We start from the raw sequence: 23163 nt of genomic DNA, 5'->3' as shown, positions 1-23163 counted from the left end.
GTCTCATCTCAACATGGTGGCATAGCTCTTGGCGCTGCTACGTAGCGTAATCCTTGCCGCGTGCCAAATTTTTTCCTTGGATGGCGAAGGCATGACCCGCCCTGCAATCCCTCTGAGTGGCTGGCACTCGTTGCCGTCTTTTCTTGTATTGGTTAGGTTTAGCGGGTTAGCGTAAGAATATCAGGATAAGCCAATCAGAGACAGAGAAGGGCGGGTCGTACCGTCAGCATCATAGGAAAAACCGGAAACTCGCCTCCCTCCCCGAGGATGCTAACCCAGTTAGCTGTGTGTTCTACGGTGTTTGGCTGGTCACGAACTGGTAATGTAACGTTAGCCGAGAAAGCGGCAGCCATTTCATTCTCCGAGGGACAGGACGCACATTGAAGCCTTAAAACGGTAAGAATTCAAATTTCACATAATAAACATAAACCAAAAAGTATCTTGGTTATTAAAATTAGCACCCCATTCACGAATGCAAGGCCTGTAACAAATAGGGTTACTGTGAAACCTATGGATAAGCTAAGCTCATATCCAGACTAGCCTTAAATGTGCAACGTGCTTAAGTTAGTTAAGGTTAAAACCGTGAACAAGGACGTTAAATAACCTTGCTGTCGACTTAAATCTAACACAGTGGTCTAGCTTTATGTGTTGACTCTTGCCACTATTTTGATAAGTGAGCTAACGTTAACTTGGCTAACGTTACTTTTGTAAGCTGCTAACGAAAGTAACTGCAGAGCCACGATGTGCGGTGAATTGGACTAGTATGGTGTGGGATATCTGTGTTTCTTTGTTAAGTAACTGTTATAACGTTAGTTGTTGGTAGTGTATGGCTTATCGATACTTGTTAAAGATAATGCAAATCCGTTTCGCAGACGGTATATACAGATAACTACATATAAACTAACTAACGTTAGTCATTATTGGTTTTGTGTTTACACAAAAATACAGGCTTTTCCTCTTGCTACGAAGTTACGAGCTCACCACAGCACTATCGCCACCAACTGCTGGTTAGTATCCTAAATGAAATTTAACTGCCGTAATCAAATAATCGATGGAGCAGCATAGCGAAATATGTAGTATATAGTGGTAGGGTTATAATCTCAGGTTACAATCAAATGTAAATTATACTGCAGATTTTCTACAAACAACCAGCCCCATCTAGTGTTAAACCATAACATTTGGTACGCTGTTGTACGCACTAATCTTCCACATAATAATGGTTTTATTATGTTACGAGGATAGTTTGAGAGTTGTAATATTTCTCTCCCGCCAGCATCTGTTAAAGATTTGAGTGTTATTTGCAGTCAGAAGGATCACGAGTGATAGGTGGAAAAGCATGTTAGCCATGCTAATTATTTGAATTTCAAAACTTACCCTTTGATGTTTTAAAGTTTAAAGTTCATGACAAAATCCTGGAGTTGTACACTCTTTTGTGCATGCTGGATAGTTTGTGCAAATGGTTTATTTTTGGCCAAATTTTACATGAGAGGTAGAATAAAGTGACTTTTATGAACTTCACTATTACAAGCTCAGATTTGATTATGGTTTTTTTTCTTTCAGAAGGAATTGTTGCATATGATGTGTTCCACGACAATTGGAAATTTGAATTAAAATAATTTCTGTTTCTGGCAATGATAAATGGTGCAATTTTGGCATTTTGTTTAAGAAAATGTGGGTTTAGAAGGTATGCTTTCTTAAAAAATTGACAATAAAATAAATCAATCAGTCAATTTTATTTATAAAGCCCAATATCACAAATCACAATTTGCCTCACAGGGCTTTACAGCATACAACATCCCTCTGTCCTTTGGACCCTCACAGCAGATAAGGAAAAACTCCCCAAAAAACCCTTTAACAGGGAAAAAACGATAGAAACCTCAGGAAGAGCAACTGAGGAGGGATCCCTCTTCCAGGACGGACAGACGTGCAATAGATCGTCGTAAATACAAAACACAATCATTTAAATTTGTATGCTCCACTCCTAAGCCATCATAGAAAAACCTTAAGTCTTCCACAATGCTTAAAAAGTTATTTGACATGCCTCTCCATTTAAAAGTAACAAACAGTTCCTAACTTGGTGCAAACGGGGAGCCTATAAGAGGCTCAAGGAAAAATATTTGTAGCGCAGGAGAGAGGAAGGAAAAAAACAAACAAAAAAAAAAATCCACAGCCACCCCCCTCCTCTGACAAGTGAAGAACAGGCCCTTGTGCCCGTGTATCTATGGATACAGATTTCTTTCGTTATTTGGACCACTCAAAGCAAAGTACAAAACTGATACATTTTAGAACATTTAATAGGGTGTCTGTATATTATCAACAGCAGGATGGCAACCATTTAATTTACATTATCCTTTCATCGTTTAAACAAGAGAGAAGTTTGATGGTTGACTACATTAAAAAAAAAAAAACAATAATAATGGTGGTTTATTAAACGTTGTGTTTGTGTACCAAAAAAAAAAACACATTTAATTTCAAAAGAAGTGAAAATCCTCCTTACATGTTACATTTATTTCCCCAGGTGAAAACCAGCTATGTAAATTCTGCCATTGGCATATTTTGTCTCACGTTTTGGAGTTGTTAAATGTGTGAGAGGAACAAAAAGGTTAAAAAGTGGGAGAAATGTAAAAGGTAATCTGGTATTTATCTTTTGAAGTGTCCTTGTTGAATTTTGCCTGGTAAAAAAAGTGGGAGAAATGTAAAAGGTAATCTGGTATTTATCTTTTGAAGTGTCCTTGTTGAATTTTGCCTGGTAAAAACACAGTTTGAACTTGAAACAGTAGTCATAAAAAAAAACAAAAACGTTATGACCCTGAATCTATGGTAGCTGTCAGATTTATTTTTACGGGATTAAAAAAATATGGTGGTGCACGAATGAGTCCTAAAACCCAGAAATTAGTTAGCATTAGTACTCCCGGTTTCCTCGTCTCAACGTCAGGTTTTTTTTGTTTCGTTTTTTTATGTTTTGTTTTTTTTTTTTTGTTCGGATGTTTGAAATAAGGTCTGTGGTTGACACAAGCTTTTGAGACTTTTGCATTTTGTTTGGCAGCATAAAAAATGTCAGTAAATACCCCACTTGTAAAACTTTAGGTGTCTTAAGAAAGGCAGTTGCTAACGAGTAGCTGGTTTTCTCACACACTCATTTATTTGTGGTAGGCCACCATGATTAAAACATCTGCTGCCACATTTTGATTTGCTATTTATGGAGCTGTTTGAATCTGTTTATATACTGTTAGGATATTTTTTGCTCCACAGGCAGAGCAACTATGCCAGATGCAGTGAACGCGAAACTTAATCTTAAGTGCGCTAAGTTTGCTTTCACTCACAAACAGCTGCTTCTCTCACTCATTGATCTGACTGGATCGGCTCAATAGTTACTGGATTAAAGTTATATCAACAGGTCAAAGTTTAAATCATTAGAATTATGGTACCAATAATGTTGGTTTCTTGTCCATCCTTAGTGACGAGGAAGCCCCACAATGGTGAAAATATTCATCGGGAATCTGTCACCAGACACAACATCAGATGAACTTCGCTCTCTCTTCTCCCAGTATGGCAAGATTGGAGAATGCAGTATTGTCAAGAACTTCGGCTTTGTGCACATGGATGACAAAGCAGAGGCAGAAGAAGCCATCAGCAACCTCCACCATTATGAGCTGAACGGCCAGCCTATGAATGTAGAATTGAGTCGTGGCAAGTCAAGAGGATCCACTAAACTACATGTTGGCAACATTGCCTGTACCAACCAGGAGCTGAGGGCCAAGTTTGAAGAGTTTGGTTCTGTGCTGGAGTGTGACATAGTAAAGAACTATGCTTTTGTTCACATGGAACGAATGGAGGATGCGATGGAGGCCATTAATCAGTTAGACAACACGGCTTTTAAAGGTGACCTCTTGGGCTGGGCTTAATGGGGAGTTACCGGTATATGGAAGATGTAGTATCAAGAATATTTGATTCTGCTCTTGTGAATTAATAGGTAAGATATGGATGCACCGCAGGTGAGTAAAAAGAGATGAAGGGATAACGGTAAGCTGAAGAAAGTAAGGGAGCCTTTATTATTTTAAAGCTGGTATCCGTAATGTCGTTGGTAACAGCCATTTGTGTGGAGGATTGTGGTAAAACAAAAAAGACTGACTTGTCAGGTCACGCCTGTTCTGCTTGTTAAGGCAAGTACAGTCAGTTTAAAGAGTAAGTGTTTTTTGAAGTGGGGTTGTATAAAGTACATATCCACAGTCAGTGTATTACCTACAGTAGGTGTCATACCCAGTTTGGAGAAGCAGGCAGGAGTACCACCACAGAAACTAAGCAATGTACTGCTGTGGACAGAGGCAGCAGCAAAATATGTTTTAGCCCCGTTGAAAAAAGATCATTATCAGTTTTAGTGTATGATATGTTGAAAATAATTTCACCACTCTACCACACTGTCAGACAGCTTGTTGCGATGCAAAAGCAGTTAACTACTTAAGTTCCCCATCCATGCTCTTGTCAAACCCACCAGACTCGATGGACAAAATATGTAATTTCAGCTTGCTGAACCCAGGAGCTGCTGGCCTACTGCTGCCTTAATCATTTAGTTTGTTAATGCTTCTGTCATGAATAGCTATCTGACTGCAAGGTAAAGCTCTGAAAGTATTCTCAATATAGTGTACAATATTGATTCCTTGTAGAAGAAGAAGATATGCTTTTATTAATCCCTGAAGGGCAATTCCGTTTTTTTCACTCTGTTGTTACATACACAAAGACCTGAAATACACACACATGCACAAACAGGACCTATACATGCATTAAATGGAGAGATGCCAGAAGGAGGGGGGCTGCCTTGGACAGGCACCCCCAGTAGTTTGGGGTTCAGAAGGCAAACTGACACCTCTCCAACCACCAGTCCACCCTCCATACGAGAACATGAGCTGGTGACTTTTCAGTTCCCAAGTCAAGTCCCTATGGACTGAGGTCATGCTGCTTAAATACATTTTCTTGCTGCACTCGTCCACAGCAGTACATTGCTTAGCTTCCACAGTGGTACTCCTGTCGGCTTCTCCAAACTGTGGGTGAGCCAACTGACATCTGCTGTATGTAATACACTGACTATGTATGATTACCTTATACAACCCCACTATAAAAGATCCAATCTATCACTTCATATTGGAGTTGCTGGTTAGGCCCATTAAGGGCTGGATAAACACAAAAACATTATGTGCATGTAATCAGGTTTATACTGTATTTGGTTTTTGCACGCAAATTTGCCCACGTGTTTAGATTTTAGCCTGTATGCATGGTTCTTGCACTCAGCAACGTGTGCATATGGCGAAATTTTAATCACGCAGCCCATCACAACTACATGGAAAGTTTGATTTCATCTGTCAAACTTTGCTACCTGCTAACTTTACTAAGTTCAGCACTAGCTGATTCAAATGGCAAGATTATGTGCGACCTTTCCTGACAATGCTGATATCTCTGCTACTGGATGAAGATTGAGTTCTTTTTGCAAGGGCAGGGTTAATGTGGAAAGTTACGGATTTCAGCTTTAATAAGTATTTTTTTAATGCTCAAATTACTAGCCATGTCTTATTGCTATTTTTAGAGTATAATGCAGCTTTTTACCAGACTGATGAGGAGAGTTTTGTATGCCAGGCAGGAAATGTTAAGTATATTATTTAAAATAAATGCAGGCATAAATCCTTATTGAGTGTTTTCTTTTTAAGGCAAACTGATGAGCGTGAAGCTTTCGACTAGCCGCCTGCGCACTGCGCCGGGAATGGGAGACAGATCGGGTTGTTATCGTTGCGGGCAGGAAGGCCACTGGTCCAAAGAATGCCCTCTAGACCAAAATGGCTACCACAGAAACGGCTCAGAGCCTAAGTCTGATGGATACGATGCCTCGAGATTCGGCGGGCGTGCTCGCAACAGGGGTTATCCGGACTTCAGTGGCGATCCGGAGTATGGTGGCGGCTACGCTCCTGTACATGGTTTTTCCCGGGGTTCTGGTCACAGCGGCAGCATGGCAGGGTACAGAAGGGGTTCAGGCTACGAGGGTGCAATGAGATATGGGCCACACCCAGGTTACGGCATAAGCGCTGTTGCTGAACATAGCATGGCTCGGATGTATGGCAGCGAGGCGGCATACAGGAGCAACGGCTCACTCTATGGCGCGGTACCAGGCTACCCGATGCGACGGTCGCCTTATGAGGAAAGGGATCCGTACGGGGTCGTGGACTACTACGAGAAGTACAGGGCCAATTACGGAGGCAGTTATTTTGAGGAACGTCGCGCTGTCCCCATGCCTGCTCCATCAACATCCTCCTCCACAGCTTTAATGAGGGAGCATCTGCCTCCCTCTAGCCTCGACCCCTACGAGTGCCCTCCCCTCCCTCCTCCACCAGCCCCAGTCTCCTCATACTACGCACGTGACCGGAGTCCGATTCGGAGAGTCCCTGTCGAGGCAGATGGATACGCATATGAGCGTTCGCGCCTTTCCCCGGTGCCCGCCCACCCAAGAAGTTCTACCTACAACCATCCGCGGGATCCCGGCGCTGATAGGCCACGGTATACATACTAATCTTGTCCTTTACAGCCAGGTGAGAGCTGTCTGACATTTAGTGGATAGGATAGCCTAAGTGCCATTGGAATCACTGAAAATGAAACATTCTATCTCATTGGTAGTATCAGGGGGAAAGTCAGCCCTCTGTGTATGTGAGGCGTTTGAGTAGTAAGAGTAAGGTTACAGTAAAACTAACCAGTCATGATAGAAAATGACTAGATTTCATTGTGAATGGTTGAATGCCCTCATATGCTATGATCTCATTCCAGGTTATACTTTAAAATGCAGTACAGTTAATGCTCAGTTGACCGCTTTTCATTGTCCTGTTAACATGCTGTGGTATTGCTGCACTTCTGAGATGGCTTAGCCCAAGTGCAGATACTCGGTATAGCTACGATCTGGTTGATGTCTGTTCATGACACTGTAAGAATTTTTTTTTTCCCACCTGAAAGTAGCTATATGTTTATACACTATTTAGATGAAGTTAATAGAAAAATTAGTGCATGGTGCATGTTTTAGAGGTGAGTCTTAGAGTCTCGTCAATAAAAATCTAATTTTCTTTCAGCATCTTAAGCATTGTGAATTTTAGTGTATTTGTGTAAGTTCACGTTGTTAACACAAATGTGAAGCAATGGCAAAACAAATTAAAATACTGTATGCTTCATCACCTACATTGTTTAACCTGTGGGCTTAAATGTCACACCTGTACCATATGAGGACCTGCACACTGTAAAAGGTGGTTAGACATTATACTTGGTTTATATCAAACTTTTTGTGAAATTAAGTTGAAGTTTTTATCAAGCTGCATTGTGATCATGTTTTTTTAATCACTAGGTACATTACTTACAATATATAGATTTTCATTGCTGTGATTAATTCTGTATGAGGCTTTACATCTTGCTTCACCATATATTGGAGTGTCATCATAAAATGGCCTCAATTGTCTATGCTGTCTGTCTTGATTTCTAGTGACATGGTTCAAATTAAAATCTGTCTGAAGTCTGAAAACTGATTTGGTTTTTTGTTGTTTTTTCAGAGTCATCTGGTATATTGTCACATGGCAGTCACAGCAAAGTGCAGCAAACAATCAAATTATAAGTTGGAAATGAATGACCTTTTTAGAAAAAAAAGATAAGGAATAGAAATACCATGTATGATCTGACATATCTGCAACTGATGTAGCAGACGTTAAACCCGGACCATACCAACTCTGAAGTTTAGGAGGGTGTAATGACATGATAAAACAAGATTACATGCAGTACAGCCGGTCAGACTGTTGATAAAATGTCTCTCTCATTTGGGTATTACTGGCCCTCATTACAATGAAAATCTTTAAAGCATTCATATTAGCCAATATATTAAAATTGTATCTATGTATTGCAATTTAGACGCCTGGAGCCAAGATACCCTGTCAGTGATGCTGGGGATGCTTTACCAGAGGGGTATTCCAGAAAGCGGGTTATGTGAAAACTCAGAGTAAGTTAACCCTGAGATGATGGAAACTCTGAGTTATCCGTTCCAGAAAGAGAGGTAACTGAAACTCTGAGTCAGTCACCATGGTAACAGACTCTGAACATAACCTGCTCGCTGACAGGTTTTCTTCAGTAAACCGAGTTTTTCTCTGTCTCCTCCCTCTTACACGCTGTTTCATTTCCTCATTCATTCAGTCCGTGTCAAAGCTTGTATCGAAGCGCATTCATTAGCGGAGATTTACCGTTTGTCACAGTCTAAATCCTGCTGGATATTAGTTTGTTACTCAGGACTGTCTTAAGTTACTGAATTTATGCACATTAATCATTTCTTTGGACATCGGTTTTTGTCTTTACATTCAAATATTACACAGCGAGAATTCACCCTCAGCTCAGAATCAAACCTCTGTCCTTATTATATATAGGCCTATTATTTTGTATAACACTGTGCACAAGGATCAGACTGTCAGTCTGTTAGAGCCTAAATGTTTATTGCACATAATGTGTAGGTCTAATTATTTAAATTTTAAAAATCGGTATGAAGCTTTAGACACGTAGTATCAATGACTAATGATCTCCATCACTGATGTCATTGGTCGCACTGATGGAACATAATTCCTATAGCCTAATATTGGGGATTATATGTTAATATTTCTGAGTGAGCAATGGTGCAGCATTTCAGTGTCTTTAAATTTACTACATTTGTAGCTGAAATAAAGTCACTGAATGCTGTTGAGTCAAGATACAAATAGATGTGCAACACTTTAAAATCTATTGTATTTTAACCTTAACGTCTTTTCAAGTGCAAATCACCAAACATATTATTACTGGGTCAGACCGTGAGTTTACAGTCATGTCTTTATGTCTTTGATCTATAGCCTATCTTATATGTTTTAAATCTTCCTATTTTTCAGTTGCTGCCTCCTGTGTTTTTCCCCATTAGATTAAATCTGAACAAATATATTATTATATATAATCAATATAATGTAATGTATCTACAGCCTGATACAGTCAGATTCCACCACTTTATCTTCATTAAGGAAATGTAAGTCTGATAAATGATGAATAAACGGACAACACTGAATAAACTTTTTTATTAACTTTATGGTTAACTTATTTACACTTTCCTCGCTCTGACTCAGGCTCTTCTTTTAAAGATAAACGTGCACCGTCTGCTACACATGCATTAATATCTCTACATCCACTGGATTAAAATGGAGGCGCTGTCTTTTATTTACCTGTTGCCATGGTGAATCGTGGAGTCGGAGCTCCATTGATGATGGCTTTTTATTGTCGGCTTAAGAGTGAACATACTGAGAGTTGACTAAACTAACTCAGATCAGCTGTTCTGGAACCGGTAACTCAGAGTTTCCCATCTCAGGGTAAATCAAGTCAGAGTTCAAGGTTAGACTCAGAGTTTGTTGAACCTCCTACCTGGAATACCCCTCAGGACACTGTTCAAATTTGTTGATCCTTCATTAAACTGTATTCAGTGCTTGTTCACTTTTTTCACTTTAAAGCTTTAAAGGCAATTTATAGAAGTACTGTCATGTGAATGCATAATTGGAAATAATTATTGATTCGTAATTCATATTAATGCCATAACATTTCAGTAGTGGGTAAACTGCTTGTTGTGGCTTGTTACAGATGACGGGGATTGTTAATCATGAGAGCCAATCAATTTTCAGAATGAGGACACTAAGAACCTTTGACCAATAGAATACGGCCTATGAGGAGGGGCTTAGTTTGGCCAATGGAAATGTGTTATACTACAGCGGCTCATCCCACGTCCATAGGATCATCCTTTGTGGGTTTCCGTTGGGCGCCATTTTGATTAAAGTAAGCCGAGAGTGGATTGTAGACGGTACTGTTAGATATTTTTTTCAATTTAAACAAATTTATATCTGAGTCAACTGACTTTTGACGGATTCTAAGCCATTTGAGTACACCGAAAATGGCCACGGGCGCTAATGCAACTCCTTTAGGGAAGTTGCACCCCAGCATTGGCGCTAAACGAGGATTTGACGCCGGGCCTGGTGCAGGGAACGGGTTGATGCCAACGCCGGGGCCGCCTGCATCCTTTCCCTCTCTACAAGGTTTCCAGCCCCCGATGCCAAATCCATCTTTTCAGCAGCCACATCAGTTCAACCCTGGACCTAGTTTTTCGACTCAGCCTCCACAACAACCAACTGCGGGGGGTGGACTGGCCAAGCAAGGTAAGTAAGCGAAACGTCCGCTAACGTTTGAAGCTCTTAATGCGGCATGAGTTAACGCTAGCCAGAAAATGTGGCTAAGTAACGTTATCACGGGTTAAAGGCCTCACAGCAAGCCCTGGCCTTACACGAAATGGAGACAGACCTGCTAACGCTAGTTAGCTAAGACATTGTAGTGAATAACTTAGCTAATGCTAACGTTAGTTGGCTTACTTAAGTTTATATCAATCGGGGTTATCTCTTTTTAAGTGAATTTGCTCATTCAGTGGCTAATGTTGAACCCAGTGTGAAAGCTGTAAGGGCTGGGCTAATAACGTTGGCGAAATTTCAGTTGTGTATAACGTTATGGTAGGACATCACCCAGTGTCAGGTTACCGCTGTGTTATCATGTCATGTTGTGGACAGACTGTCAGACTGGACTCATTTCACACTAAACGCTGAGTTAAGTTAGGAAAACAGGGACGACTTCTAGGCCAAGGACCCCTCAGCTAAAAGAGAGACAGAGCAGGGACCTCCTACAACATATATTGAATGAAATTACGTTGCGTGGTAAAATATGCCTACAATATGTAAGGCGGTCACAATTGCCACTTATAAATAAATAATTATTATTGGTAGATTCACATATTTATACATCATGTTTGTGTCTGAGATGGACGGCATTTTAGAGTCTCTTGCAAAAAAGATATCCATTGTGACTCAAAAGAATAATCGTATACCTGAAATAATAACACAGCCAATGGGCCAGTATGTTTCAATAGTAGGTCATTGTTAGCTAACTAGTTCACGGTGCTGTTATGGACAGGTGTCTCACAGCGATTTAATGCTAGCTAGCTAGCTAGCTAAAGGGGTTGCACAAGGGCTCATGGGTAACAGTTAGCCTGTCACCAGTATTGTGTACTGTAAGTTATTATTTTTGAAGAACAGGTCAGTTTGTTTTTTCTAATAATATTTTGGATTTGTCGAAATGTGTATTTTCAGATATATTTAAATTTTTGGGGATGAACAAACAAAATCTATACTAAATTATCGATCAATAATTTGGTGGGCCCCCTGCAGTATCCCTGAGTACCCCCAGTTATAGGGTCCTGCTGTACAACATAGAATGGGCTTAATTTGCCAAATGGGCACACTTGCCTTCTCTAAACCAGAGTTCTGTATGCATAATTTAACATTTAAGCAACCCATATTTATTTCACCTTAGCTCATGTTAAATGATTCGTAAATTAAGCTATTGGTGGAATGTAGCCAATAGCATACTTCTGATATGTAAGATATTATATTGACACAAGGGCCCCTTTGTGCATCTTTGTGTCCCAAGTTAAAAGGCTGGTATATAATTAGTCCAGGTTGTTGTGGCTACCTGTGGGTAGTTACCTCTATCGATATGGAAGGTCATGTTGAGCGGCTCTTGAATATATGTTCATCCTGTAACATTAGGCATCAAAACTACAGCCAACGTGGATAATATCCCTGGCTTCTCTTGGTAGATTTCTGTCAGAAGAAATCAAGGAAGAAGAGTCGTTGGAGCAGCGAGACACCTGATCAGAAGACAGTCATACCAGGCATGCCCACTGTCATTCCCCCTGGACTGACCCGGGATCAAGAGAGAGCATATATAGGTAAATATTTAATCACAATAATGAACCCAGTCTCTTAATAATTAGCTTTACAGTGTAACTGTAATTATAAATGCAGTTTTGTTTCATAATATGTCTCATCAATTACATCTGTTTGATGTTCTAGTTTTTTTACATGGTGCATACCAATGTTACATTTATGTCCTATTTGCTGACTTCCCAACAGTTAGAGCTCTCTGAAGGCACCCACAAGATGCTTTACTAACTTTAAACTTATAATCATATTTTCAGTGTTTTTGACAGTGACATTACTGTGTTACACAAAATGGGAAATGTCTAATTTTGCTCCAACTGTTGAGACAAAGCAATCACTTTCAATGATAATAACTTGATGTACAGTGTTGATTAAGGTAATTTCTCTTAAATGCAAGTAAAGTGGTTTTGCTGTGGAGATTGTATCTGTGGTCTTATGGTTTGCATACCATTGGGCACCCATTAGCAAGAGGAGTTTGAGATAGATGATTAAACACAACTGCTTGCTGATATCTGTCCTGAGCTGTAGGTCACTGCTCACTGTCTTGCTTGATCCCCCTACACATCATCAGTATTGTTCCTGTGCATGGAGGCGTTACTCATAATGTCCTAACATGCTAAAGTGTGCTTCTGTTTATATTGGTCTAAGTGTGAGCAATGCTGCTTCAATGGCAAATCAATTCAGCATATTTAAATGAGTAAACCAGTTGATTTAGTGGGAAATGCAAATTGGGAAACACTTGATCTCTGTTCTTGTGCTCTTAGTTTGGCCCATTAAAAAAACATAATAAAACAAATTGTTTTTAACTATAAAATGCCTTCCAGCAGCAGTGTAGCACCAACATACTGCCTTCATAGGCCCTCAACGGGGTGTTCTGAAGCAGATAAGTCCTTTTTGTCAATAACTGACATCGTTATTGATTCTGTTCACTCATTGGTAATGGTTGTTCTTCCTTGGTATGTAAACATTCATTTGTGCCCACCTTCTGTTGGTCACATTTATCGTTTCCTTTGCTCATTCAGTAGATCCCCTAAAACAATCCAAGGGAAGCGTTTTTAAGATGAAAATTGCTGTGAACTACAATTCACAGGTTCTGTATTCATCTCTATAATCCAGAGTAATTGTTTCGGTGACCAGTGAATCTCTGTGTTTGGGGGGTATTTCATTACAGCTTTCATAATGTGCATGGGATGACTGATTTATTTTTTCATTGCCTTCCAAATGTAAGAATTGTCTATGTCACTGCTGCCCCTCAGTGTTAGATCTGTGGAGTGCAAAGAGTGACTATGATCACCTTTTTTTGTTATTGAAACGTGCAAAACAAACAGACCGATCAGTGATTTTTAGACCCGATGTGTCCTTTAAATGCCAAAGCCGTTAAACACAATATGCTGCAGCATGTGAAGCCTTGTTTTCATGGAAGAAACCACCTGTTCAGGTTAAAATTTGAAAGGTTTGGCAGGCATTTTTAGGAATCATGGTCTAGACATTTACTGATACGTCGCCATGTTTAATCATTGTCTGGGAAGAGGTTAGTCCGGTTTATGCTAATGTAATGACCTCTAGAATGTATGTGTTCCTCTGATGTCCTCAGATATGCGTAAGTGGTCTCAATGTTTTAGAGTCTTACCAGATGTTCATTGATCTCCCTTTTTATTTTTTATTTAACAGACTCACCATTTGTCTTTACCTCAGTAATGTATGAGACAATGCTCTAATGTGCAGAGCGTTGTCTCTCTGATTTTGTTGTGGTAACCACATTTCTCTCCATCCTTGTTTTTCTTTCCTAACCTGAATTCTTCCAGTCCAACTGCAGATTGAAGACCTGACTCGTAAACTGCGTACAGGAGACCTGGGAATCCCTGTTAACCCTGAGGACAGGTCGGAAAAAGATTAAACCCATGAACAGTAACATTTTCTCTACCTTCTTGACTTTTTGGAAGACAATTGTTGATTTTCAGTGTGTATGTGGTTGTTAGCCTAAATCTCAGGTTGCGTAGTAGTGTTAGCTGGCAGAAGTAGTGTTTAGTTAGCTATCTCCTAAGTGAAGGGTTTTAGACATCAAAAATGTTTTTCACTGTCAAAGCCTAGTGCCAGAGGAGACTTGATCTCCATTAATATATTTATGTAGCTCTCAGACTGTTCACCATTCCATCACCAGTAAGGATATGTGATTGTGTATTTCCTGGTACTGGTAGCATTAGCAGTTATCATAAATATGTGTGGCTTATATTGAGGTAGAAAGGGTAAATTTTATAGTAGTTCTACAAAAATATTTTTTGTAAGTAAAGATAGGTATGGCTACATACATGGCTAAGGCTACATACATGGCTAAGACTTCAAATTAGGACATGATGAATACAGTTACTTGAAACTGTACAGTGGATTGCAAAAACTTTCACCCCAGTATTTTTAGATTGTTTGTAGTACTGCAGCTGTTTTGTTTTGTTTGTTTTTTTTATTTTGATATATAAGTATTTTTTTCCTCAAGTCAATAAGACTGTTTGCAATTACATCAAAATAAAATATTCTATTACAGTTATTCAATTTATTATATTTAAAATATATATGTTATTAAAATGACTTAGAAAATACAAATTTTAAATAAATATTGCAAGAAAATGATTGGCAGCAGTGCAAACTTATGGAAAAACATTTTAAACAAAAAGTGAAAACAAATATGTAAAAACGTAACATTAACGTTCCCTCTTGACTCTGCAAACAGTAGTTCCACCTAGGGCTGCACAGTTATGTCCTAAATGATAATCCCAAGTATTTGTGCAGCCTTAGTTTGTCCAAAAAGAGAAACTTGACTCAAGTGTTTGCAGATTTTTTTCTGAGCTTTCAATTGAATCTCGTGATCCTTCACAAAGCAGTACGTTTCCTCAGAGCCAAACTGCCATCCTTGAATGTTCTTTCCTTTTACTATTTTAATTATTTTTTTAATCAGCTTGCTTATAGGATTTCGATTTTATTATGATGTAATCAAAAACAGTTCTCCAGTCTTGGGTTCAGTTTAAAACAAACATTGAAAACATCTATGTGAGAGATGGTCTCCAAAGTGAAATCAGTAGAGGAGTGTGAATGCTTGGTCAGTGTTAAGATGAGTTTAGATGTATTTCAGCTAAGGCCATTTAGCAAATCACTGCCTTAAGAAAAATAACTTATGCACCTTCTATTGGATTATTTCTTATTTTACTTGCTTCAGATTTAGCCCTCTAGTATTTATGCATCATGGTTTCACCCACTGCTTTCTTTGTGTCTGATGTAGAGTGCTGTGTGACTATATGAATACATATATGATGCATAATGTATAAAGATTTTCCTCTGAAACAGGTTTGGGTCACAACACGTAAGGTAAATGATTTTTTAGCATTGCTTATATCATATCTTGTTAGTCTGGAAGTTGAAATCATTCAGATGAATTGACTATTGAAAATGTTAGTTGGTAACCAAAAGTTCACAGAAGTCCCATCAATTGATATTGCCTTGCCTGACTTTTTTTTTACTTACTGGATATAATTAAAGTTTTTGCCAGTGATGACTGAGCTCATGGCGTGTAGCCTACATAATAACCAGTAAAAATAGGTTTCTGTTTACGCTTAACAAATGATTTTAACGTTGGTCATCTCTGGTTTTCCCATAATGTGGCTTTAAACATTTCCACCCAGGGGGAGGGGGGCGTCTTCCAGTTTTCCCACTGGACTCTTGAGGTCTGGAAGAAAACTGCCAGAATTGTATGTGTTCTGGAAAAGCAGTGGCCAGTTTATAACATAGTTTCCATAAGGATCTGTTCCCGCAGGACGTGGCTTGCTCTCAAGAGTGTGTGAAGTTGACCTTTTTGTTAGCTAGAGTCCCTGACGCCTGTACACTGTATAGAGTTTCTCTTAATAATCAGACATTTCCACAGCACTCTTATAAATCACTACCCAATCTAATGGGACAGAACCAACTGGGGGTGTTTCAGGTTGTCACCGTTGGAAGTTTGAAGCATAAAAGGAAAAACCTATTTTTTTCTCACTCTTCACATCACATGGACACAAATGTGGCTCTCTGATGGGAGAGCTTAGGAAAAGGTGGATATCTAATCTTAATTCCTTTTCTCTAACCCAAATTACCCCACATCAACCTAACCCTTTTTCAAGCACAGAGCCTCCTTAACGCAGCAACACAGGTTTTCAGCATCCAAGGGGAGGTACGGACCTCTTCCGCCACGCCAACACCAAGCAACTCTCAAAGCCAGCGTTTCTGCTTAGGATTGCGAATTTTGCTTTGGTTTCTTTTCTTACCTCCCAGCTTTCCTTTCTTGTAGGCCAACAATCCTGTATGCAGGTTGAGTTATGGCCGTGTAATTGTTATTTTTCTTTGTGGTTGATGCCCCTCCAGTGTATTGGGTTAAGTACCACTATACAGCTTTGGTTGCCCCCTTTTTACCCTGAATTGTATAAAAAAATGGACTCTAGCCTTTGAAATGTCAGTGCAGAGTTCCTACATAATTTTCCTTTCGTTGTGAGTTAGCTCTTGCACTGGCCATGAGTCATAGTCTATCTGAGAGTTCTCTCAGTAGATCTAAATTTCCCAAACTGATTTTTTAAAATTGAACAGTCTTTTTAAGTCATATCAGTACCCATTGATTCAAAATTGTCTATAAAGTTTGAAATTCTTTAAGTCTTAGTTAGATGTAGGGAGCCTGTGTGACTGTTAATAGCAAAGCTCCACTTCTTGAAAGGTATTGATGATGTTTGTCTTGTCTTTTGTCTGCCACTTTCAGGTCTCCCTCTCCTGAGCCCATCTACAACAGCGAGGGTAAGAGGTTAAATACCCGTGAATATCGCACACGAAAGAAGATCGAGGAGGAGCGCCACTCCCTCATCACTGAGATGGTTGGACTCAACCCTGACTTCAAGCCTCCTGCCGACTATAAGTATGTTTTAACTATTTGTTTTCCACTAATCACCCGTTGTCAGCCATAGACACAGTCTGTTAATTTAATTAATATATTAAAGGGCGCATTTCTAAGTGCTGGTGAGCACATGCTGTCGTTGTTGACTGGGCAGCCAATTGGTGTTGGAAATAGTCTGAAGTTGTAGAGGTTGGTTGAAGATGTGAAATTTAACAATAAATCCAAACTTAAGTAAATGTAACATGTAGGCATTGTTATGGGGCAAGATGTGCCAATCACAATTTTCTTGCCAGATGTTTTTTTCTGACCTGTCAGTTCCAGTTTTGGGCAATTCCGATTGTCCTTCTCTCTAAAAACTATACTCAAAAGCAAACACAAACCTATTTGGAACTTTTAATGCAAATATAAACTTGGCTTGAAATAGTAAAAATGCATAATGCAAAATGATAGCTAAAATTAAGCATCAACAAAAATTTGAGTGACAATAAGTTCTCACTAGTGGCTGTTTGGAAACAAAGTTATTAAGAGTGTCTGAAAAGTTGCAAATGAGGGGGTCTGACCAAGCATCAGTATTTGATAACCTGGGAACAAGAATGGGTTGCAGTGGCTTTGACAGTAGTTTGCTACTGTCTGTGCCGCTATATGTGCGACATGAACCATCCTGCATGTAAATGTAATCAGGTTTTATCTAAGAAGGTTCGGCCAGTCCCTGGTCATGGCCGATCAAGCTGAGAATCAGCTGATTCCTGTCGCAAATTTAAAAATCATGGGATAGTGCCTCTCATTGGCTTACCCTGACATTCTTACCCTAACCAGTCCCACTCCCACTCCTCTTGCCTACACCTAATCAATTCAAACAGTGAAGGCAATGATTACTAGCCAATCATAGGGAGAGTAGGGTAGGTGATTTCCTCGCTGTCGTGGGATTTACGAAGTTACATTCCAGTCACCTGCCAATGGATTGGTGCATCTTTAGTTATGGGGCCTGCTTATTGTTGCCATTGTTCTCTGCCCGCTGTATAGATGGGCTGACCCTGTACAGAAATCATTAACATCTGCACTTATTTACTTTACTACTAAATAGCACAATAATCATAGTCTGTCCTGCCATGGCCTTTAACTGACATGTATCAGAAACATGAAGAATACAGTGGAAACACAAGCAAAGCTTAAAAAGATTGTTAAAGGTTCACATTATTGAAACATCCACGTTACTGGTTAGGCCCCTGCAGTGGAAAACAGCCCATGGTTGTTAATATAAAGCTATGTATGATATAAGAATAATATTGCACAGTGGCTTTTACGAGAATTGGAAAGCTTTTGGTAGCCCATGGTAAATGTTTATCTTGTGTTTCTTTCCTGCAGACCTCCAGCCACCAGAGTAAACGACAAAGTTATGATCCCCCAAGATGAATACCCTGAAATCAACTTTGTTGGTCTGCTCATCGGTCCACGGTAAATGAGGCTTAACATGACTATCATGTTGCATGTTTGACAAACCTTTACAAGCAAGTCAGTTAACAGCCAGTACAGTTGAAAGTGAGCTTAGCCTCCTGCTCTTTTCCTTTTCTGTTGTTCCAGTGGTAATACGCTGAAGAACATTGAGAAGGAGTGCTGCGCCAAGATCATGATCCGGGGTAAAGGTTCAGTGAAGGAGGGGAAGGTGGGCCGAAAGGACGGACAGATGCTGCCAGGGGAAGATGAGCCTCTGCATGCACTGGTCACCGCCAACACAATGGAGAACGTCAAGAAAGCTGTGGAGCAGGTGAGATCACCTCTGCTGTTGTGATACATCATAATTCTATTTGATGTTCCATCTTTGCTCAGCTCCTTACACTCAAGTGACCCGTTAATCAGTTTCTATATGGATATATGTATATATTTCTGTTATGTTTACATATTTCTATGTATTCAATGTGCCTTTGGGACAGTACACGAGCTGCAGTGTATGATGCTGAGAGATTTGTGTCAACAGATTCGCAACATTCTGAAGCAAGGCATTGAGACACCTGAGGATCAGAATGACCTACGGAAGATGCAGCTGAGAGAGCTGGCCAGACTCAATGGCACACTGAGGGAAGACGACAACAGGTCAGTGGAACAAGACTGATAGTTGTGGAGATCATTAATTATGAATGTATGGGCACTGTAGGTCTGTTACGCTCAGTTAAAGCTACAGAGTGTGCCTCTTTGTCTCTGTAGGATTCTTCGTCCTTGGCAGAACTCTGAGCCACGCAGCATCACCAACACCACTCTCTGTACCAAGTGTGGTGGAGCAGGCCACATCTCCTCTGACTGCAAGTACACCAGGTGATGATCATTTGATCAATTCACAAAATTTAAGCTGAAAGTCTTATTTGTTTATGAAATGTTACTAATGTTTGTGTAACACTGTTTGCTCTTGGTTTGTGTAGCTCATTCGCTGCCCACAGAGCAACAGGTGGCGAGCCTCCTCAGTCGGCTCAGGACAAGGCTCGTATGGACAAAGAGTATTTGTCCCTGATGGCTGAGCTAGGAGAGGCTCCAGTTCCCGCATCTGGTGGAGGACACACAAACACCCAGGCAGGAGCGCCTCGTGCCACAGGACCCAACAGTACCCAGCCACCACCGGTAGGGCTGCAGTTAATTAATATTTTTGTTGTTAATTAATCTGTTGATTATTTCTAGATTAATCGATTAGTTATTTGGTCTATAAATTGTCAAAAATGGTTAAAATGCTGATCAGTTTCCCAAAGTCCAAAATGTCCTCAACCCAGAGATATTCAGTTTACTGTCATAGAGGAGCAAAGACACCACATAATTACATTTAAGAAGCCAGAATCAGAATTTTGACATTTTTGTTTTTAAAAGATAACTCTATGGGTATGGGTAGTTGACAGCACACATGGTTCCATCCTCCCGTTGATGTAGAAAAGTAACTTAACTGTTTGTGTGCAGCAGACACGGCCTCCTTGGATGAGCTCCGCTCCGACTGAGAACAGAAGCTTCCATGGCATGCATGGAGGACCCGGTGGCCACGGGGGACCCCACAGCTTCCCTCCCCCCATGCCCAACATGGGAGGCCCCCCTATGCCCCCCAACCCCAATGGCCTGCCTCCCCCCTGGATGCAGCCCCCTCCTCCTCCCATGGGCCAGGGTCCAGGACCTCATGGACACCCCATGGGTAAGAGCTGACATGAATGGGTCTGGGGAGTCTAAATGGGCTAATCCCAGCAGGAACATCACAGGGGGAGATGGGGGATAAAATACTCGCTGTACTCTTCTGTAATTTAACTCATCACACAGCTTTTAGCCATCAGGAAATGATAGGGTGGAGTCTGTAAAAGGGACTTGCTCCATTTTCACTCAGAAGTCACGTTTCATGGTGAGTTGATTTAAAAACAAACTCAGAGATCCAACATGGAATACAAGACATTGCTCCTGACAGGATTTAAATTACAGGATGACAAGCGAGTTCACAGAAGGTAATTGTGGCTGTAATGATGTTACACTCACCCCACTTCCTCTAACAAAGTACACACAGTCCAAATTGGGCTTTAGAGAGCTGACAGATAATTGAAAGAGATTTTTAGTGGAAGAAAGGATATGGATTTTACTTCAGCATGTTACATTACTGGGACGCCATCATCTCTTGCACAAGCTCTTTTATAATCCATGGTGCATTTGCTTGAAAGCTTTTTGGTTTGGCATTGTAAGTGAGAACCACATTTAAATCTGTACTAAACAAACTTGTCCATGTGCTGTGTGCCATGTGGAATAAACTGTGGCACCAGAACTTCAGTGAGAAAATGTGTGATGTTTGGTTTCCTTGTAGGCCTGCTGCCACCTCCAATGGGCATGATGCCACCTCCACCTCCTCCCCCCAGCAACCAGCCGCCTCCCCCCCCTTCTGGACCCCTGCCACCATGGCAACAGCAGGCTCCACCTCCCCCTCCAACGAGCAGCATGGCAACCAGTACGCCGCTACCCTGGCAACAGAGTAAGTAAAAAAAAAACTTAATTTGAAACCTCTCTGTCATTCTCTATTCAATATGTAACATTATGACAGCCATACAGAATAGTTTGCCTCTCGCTGTGTAGTACAGACATGTTTGTTCTGTGTGAAGTGCTCCCCAGAGACAATTTGAGTGACCCAAATACCAAACAGTGTTCCAGTCAGGACATTAATAGGCTGTTTTTGTAGTTCTTTACTAATGAACTGCAGCTTGGTCATCACAAAGGTAACATTCAGGGCAGCTGGCTCTCCTATATCTGGTTATGGTTACTGCAAGTCCTCACACATTAAAACTCCTGTAATTTTCCACTCAAATTAGATGACATCAGCACATTAAGAGTTCACGTGGTAGTAAAAAAGGGTTGTAAAAATTCAGTCATAATCCGACATTACCCATTATTTTAGTTGTTAGTTGCTGTCACCAGCTGCTTAACGTTATCAGTATTAACCTGCTTGTCCGTCATCCTCTTTTTAATGATGGACAGGCAGGGTTGTGAGTGTGAGCTTTGTGACAGGGATGGTTGGTAAAAGTGCACCTGCACACACACTCAGACAGGGGTAACTGTTAGCAACGTACGGCTAACGTTTCCTAATGGTTATCCACGGATTTCACAACAGACTCTAGCCTTGGCGTCGGTGTGTGTTTGTTTGGGACTGTTTAACAGCTTGGTGTCAGATTTGAAGCCAGCTAAACAACGTAGTCATGAACGTGAGATTAAAGAGGGGACAAAACAATAGATAATTAATATGCACACACCACCAACGTGACAGAGGTGTGAATTACTTAGTTATGTTAGCCCTTGTTCTCATCTGTCAAAATGACTGACAGCCTGCAGGTTTCTCTCTCTCTGTTACCTCTGACATGGAGCCACACATCACAATAGTTTTAATCTATGACATAACAATTTGGTGTGTATATTGTAGTCTGAGTAAAGTTAACTTTACGCTGTGCCTCCTGCAGATACCACCACCACATCCAGCCCTGGCACTGGCACCCTGCCTCCATGGCAGCAGCCCCAGCAGCCTGCAGCTTCTGGAGCCCAGCCCCCACCACCAATGGGCACCCCATCCATGGTGCCTCCTCCCCCAGGGGTCCAGCCCCCATTGCCCCCAGGAGCCCCTCCTCCTCCCCCTCCACCACCTCCAGGCTCAACTGGCATGATGTACGCCCCGCCACCACCCCCGCCGCCCATGGACCCTTCCAACTTTGTCACCATGATGGGGATGGGGGTACCGGGCATGCCCCCCTTTGGCATGCCTCCAGCTCCCCCACCTCCTCCACCCCAGAATTAACCCTGCCACAGAAGAATCGTCCTCCCATGAGAGCTCCACCCTGCAGCACATTTTGGATGTGTGCTCACAGAAAAAATATAACCAGTGCTTTATTTTTTATTGATCCTTGATATTGTCAAGACATCTCTGAAACGATGAAAGGTTGTGTTAGTTCAGTTTGTAAAGTTGCGTAACTTTAGTAAATGAGTTATTTTTCCTGTTTTTAAAGTTTGTATTAACACAAAAGTCTTTGTGTGTATACAAACACTGTTGCTCTCGGGCTTATGTCCTGCATTGCTCTTGTAGTTTGTCACGTTACTTGTATACCAAATAAACTGCTCAAATAGCCAGCTGGAAGTTTAATTTTTGTCTCATTGCTTCAAAAGTTCAATTCAGAAGTTGACACTTAACTATTATTGGATTTAATATATTGAAGTTCAGCATGCATGATCCATTGTAAACACCTAACTCAAATTTATACTCCTGTCATGTTCCCTATGTTGGCTTTGAGTTGAATAAGATTAATATTTTTGTAATAACAAGATGTGAAGTGTATCTTAGTTCTGTCAGAAAACCTTTTTGTAGTACTGTCTGTTTTCCAGAAATTCCCAGGGTTTTAATTGTCTTTTCTTTTATTTGCCTGCGTCTCAGTTGTGACTTTGAGTTTGATAAGGGAGATCTGATGCTGCCATCTGCCAGCCTCTGAACCCCTGCACTACTTGAATGCTGAGAATCTGATATATCCTTGTTTTTCTGCATCTCTCTGCTCTGACAAGACGCTGTGTGCAGTGTTTGTGTTGCTTCTGCAAGGACAAAAATATGTTTTGTTCCTCGAGTTATTAGAAAAGAAAAATGTTAGTTTTACTCTGTTTCTGGAATCAGTCTGTTGTGTTATGGCACTAGCCTGAATGAAAAGCTGTTGAAATCTTGCTTGGTTTAGTATTAAACTGATCCATTTCACCTTTTTGTCATTGAGTACAGACTGGTTTCTCCTTTCATGGTTGTGAGACCCTTTGTGTCAGAAGGGTTTTTTTTTCCAGCCCCTTGGCTTCCTCATTCAAAGGCATTACATAACCTGGTTTTGTCAAATGTGCCTCTCAAACTCTCCAGGAAGTCTTACAGAGACATACAGTACACAGCTTTTAGACACTGACAAAAGTCTG

General features: G+C 40.6%; 2 protein-coding genes across 5 annotated transcripts; both read left to right on the top strand.

The window, feature by feature from the left end:
• Positions 1 to 253: 253 nt before the first annotated feature.
• LOC125883918 (RNA-binding protein 4.1-like) lies at positions 254 to 7547 on the top strand. 3 transcript variants are annotated; one of them, XR_007448615.1, is made up of 3 exons: positions 254 to 396; positions 3459 to 3973; positions 5700 to 5834. XR_007448615.1 is itself a non-coding variant. In XM_049568555.1 (3 exons), the coding sequence occupies exons 2-3, from the start codon at positions 3477 to 3479 to the stop codon at positions 6551 to 6553; spliced, it is 1260 nt and encodes a 419-aa protein (XP_049424512.1). In that variant the 5' UTR covers positions 254 to 396; positions 3459 to 3476; the 3' UTR covers positions 6554 to 7547. The 3 variants fall into 3 exon arrangements, 2 of the variants coding, with proteins under 2 accessions (XP_049424512.1, XP_049424513.1); XM_049568555.1 differs by having other exon boundaries at positions 3459 to 3882; positions 5700 to 7547; XM_049568556.1 differs by having other exon boundaries at positions 3459 to 5842.
• A 2263-nt stretch (positions 7548 to 9810) lies between these two features.
• On the top strand, positions 9811 to 22966 carry sf1 (splicing factor 1). 2 transcript variants are annotated; one of them, XM_049567943.1, is made up of 12 exons: positions 9811 to 10220; positions 11708 to 11839; positions 13637 to 13712; positions 16603 to 16755; positions 18100 to 18189; positions 18316 to 18499; positions 18710 to 18825; positions 18937 to 19044; positions 19149 to 19344; positions 19675 to 19897; positions 20549 to 20713; positions 21690 to 22966. In XM_049567943.1, the coding sequence occupies exons 1-12, from the start codon at positions 9959 to 9961 to the stop codon at positions 22019 to 22021; spliced, it is 2037 nt and encodes a 678-aa protein (XP_049423900.1). In that variant the 5' UTR covers positions 9811 to 9958; the 3' UTR covers positions 22022 to 22966. The 2 variants fall into 2 exon arrangements, with proteins under 2 accessions (XP_049423900.1, XP_049423899.1); XM_049567942.1 differs by having other exon boundaries at positions 19672 to 19897.
• Positions 22967 to 23163: the final 197 nt, after the last annotated feature.

Source organism: Epinephelus fuscoguttatus, linkage group LG23 (genome assembly GCF_011397635.1).
Source record: "Epinephelus fuscoguttatus linkage group LG23, E.fuscoguttatus.final_Chr_v1".
NCBI lineage: Eukaryota > Metazoa > Chordata > Actinopteri > Perciformes > Serranidae > Epinephelus > Epinephelus fuscoguttatus.
This window is presented reverse-complemented; position numbering and strand designations above follow the sequence as displayed.

What these genes read in the sequence shown, in the direction of transcription:
- sf1 (XM_049567942.1), top strand. Translation starts at nt 9,959, where the DNA reads ATGGCCACGGGCGCTAATGCAACTCCTTTAGGGAAGTTGCACCCCAGC. An exon ending in GGGTGGACTGGCCAAGCAAG is followed by an intron (nt 10,221 to 11,707) that starts GTAAGTAAGCGA and finishes TTCTCTTGGTAG; the next exon opens with ATTTCTGTCAGAAGAAATCA. An exon ending in GGTCTGCTCATCGGTCCACG is followed by an intron (nt 18,190 to 18,315) that starts GTAAATGAGGCT and finishes CTGTTGTTCCAG; the next exon opens with TGGTAATACGCTGAAGAACA.
- LOC125883918 (XM_049568555.1), top strand. Translation starts at nt 3,477, where the DNA reads ATGGTGAAAATATTCATCGGGAATCTGTCACCAGACACAACATCAGAT. An exon ending in AGACAACACGGCTTTTAAAG is followed by an intron (nt 3,883 to 5,699) that starts GTGACCTCTTGG and finishes TTTCTTTTTAAG; the next exon opens with GCAAACTGATGAGCGTGAAG.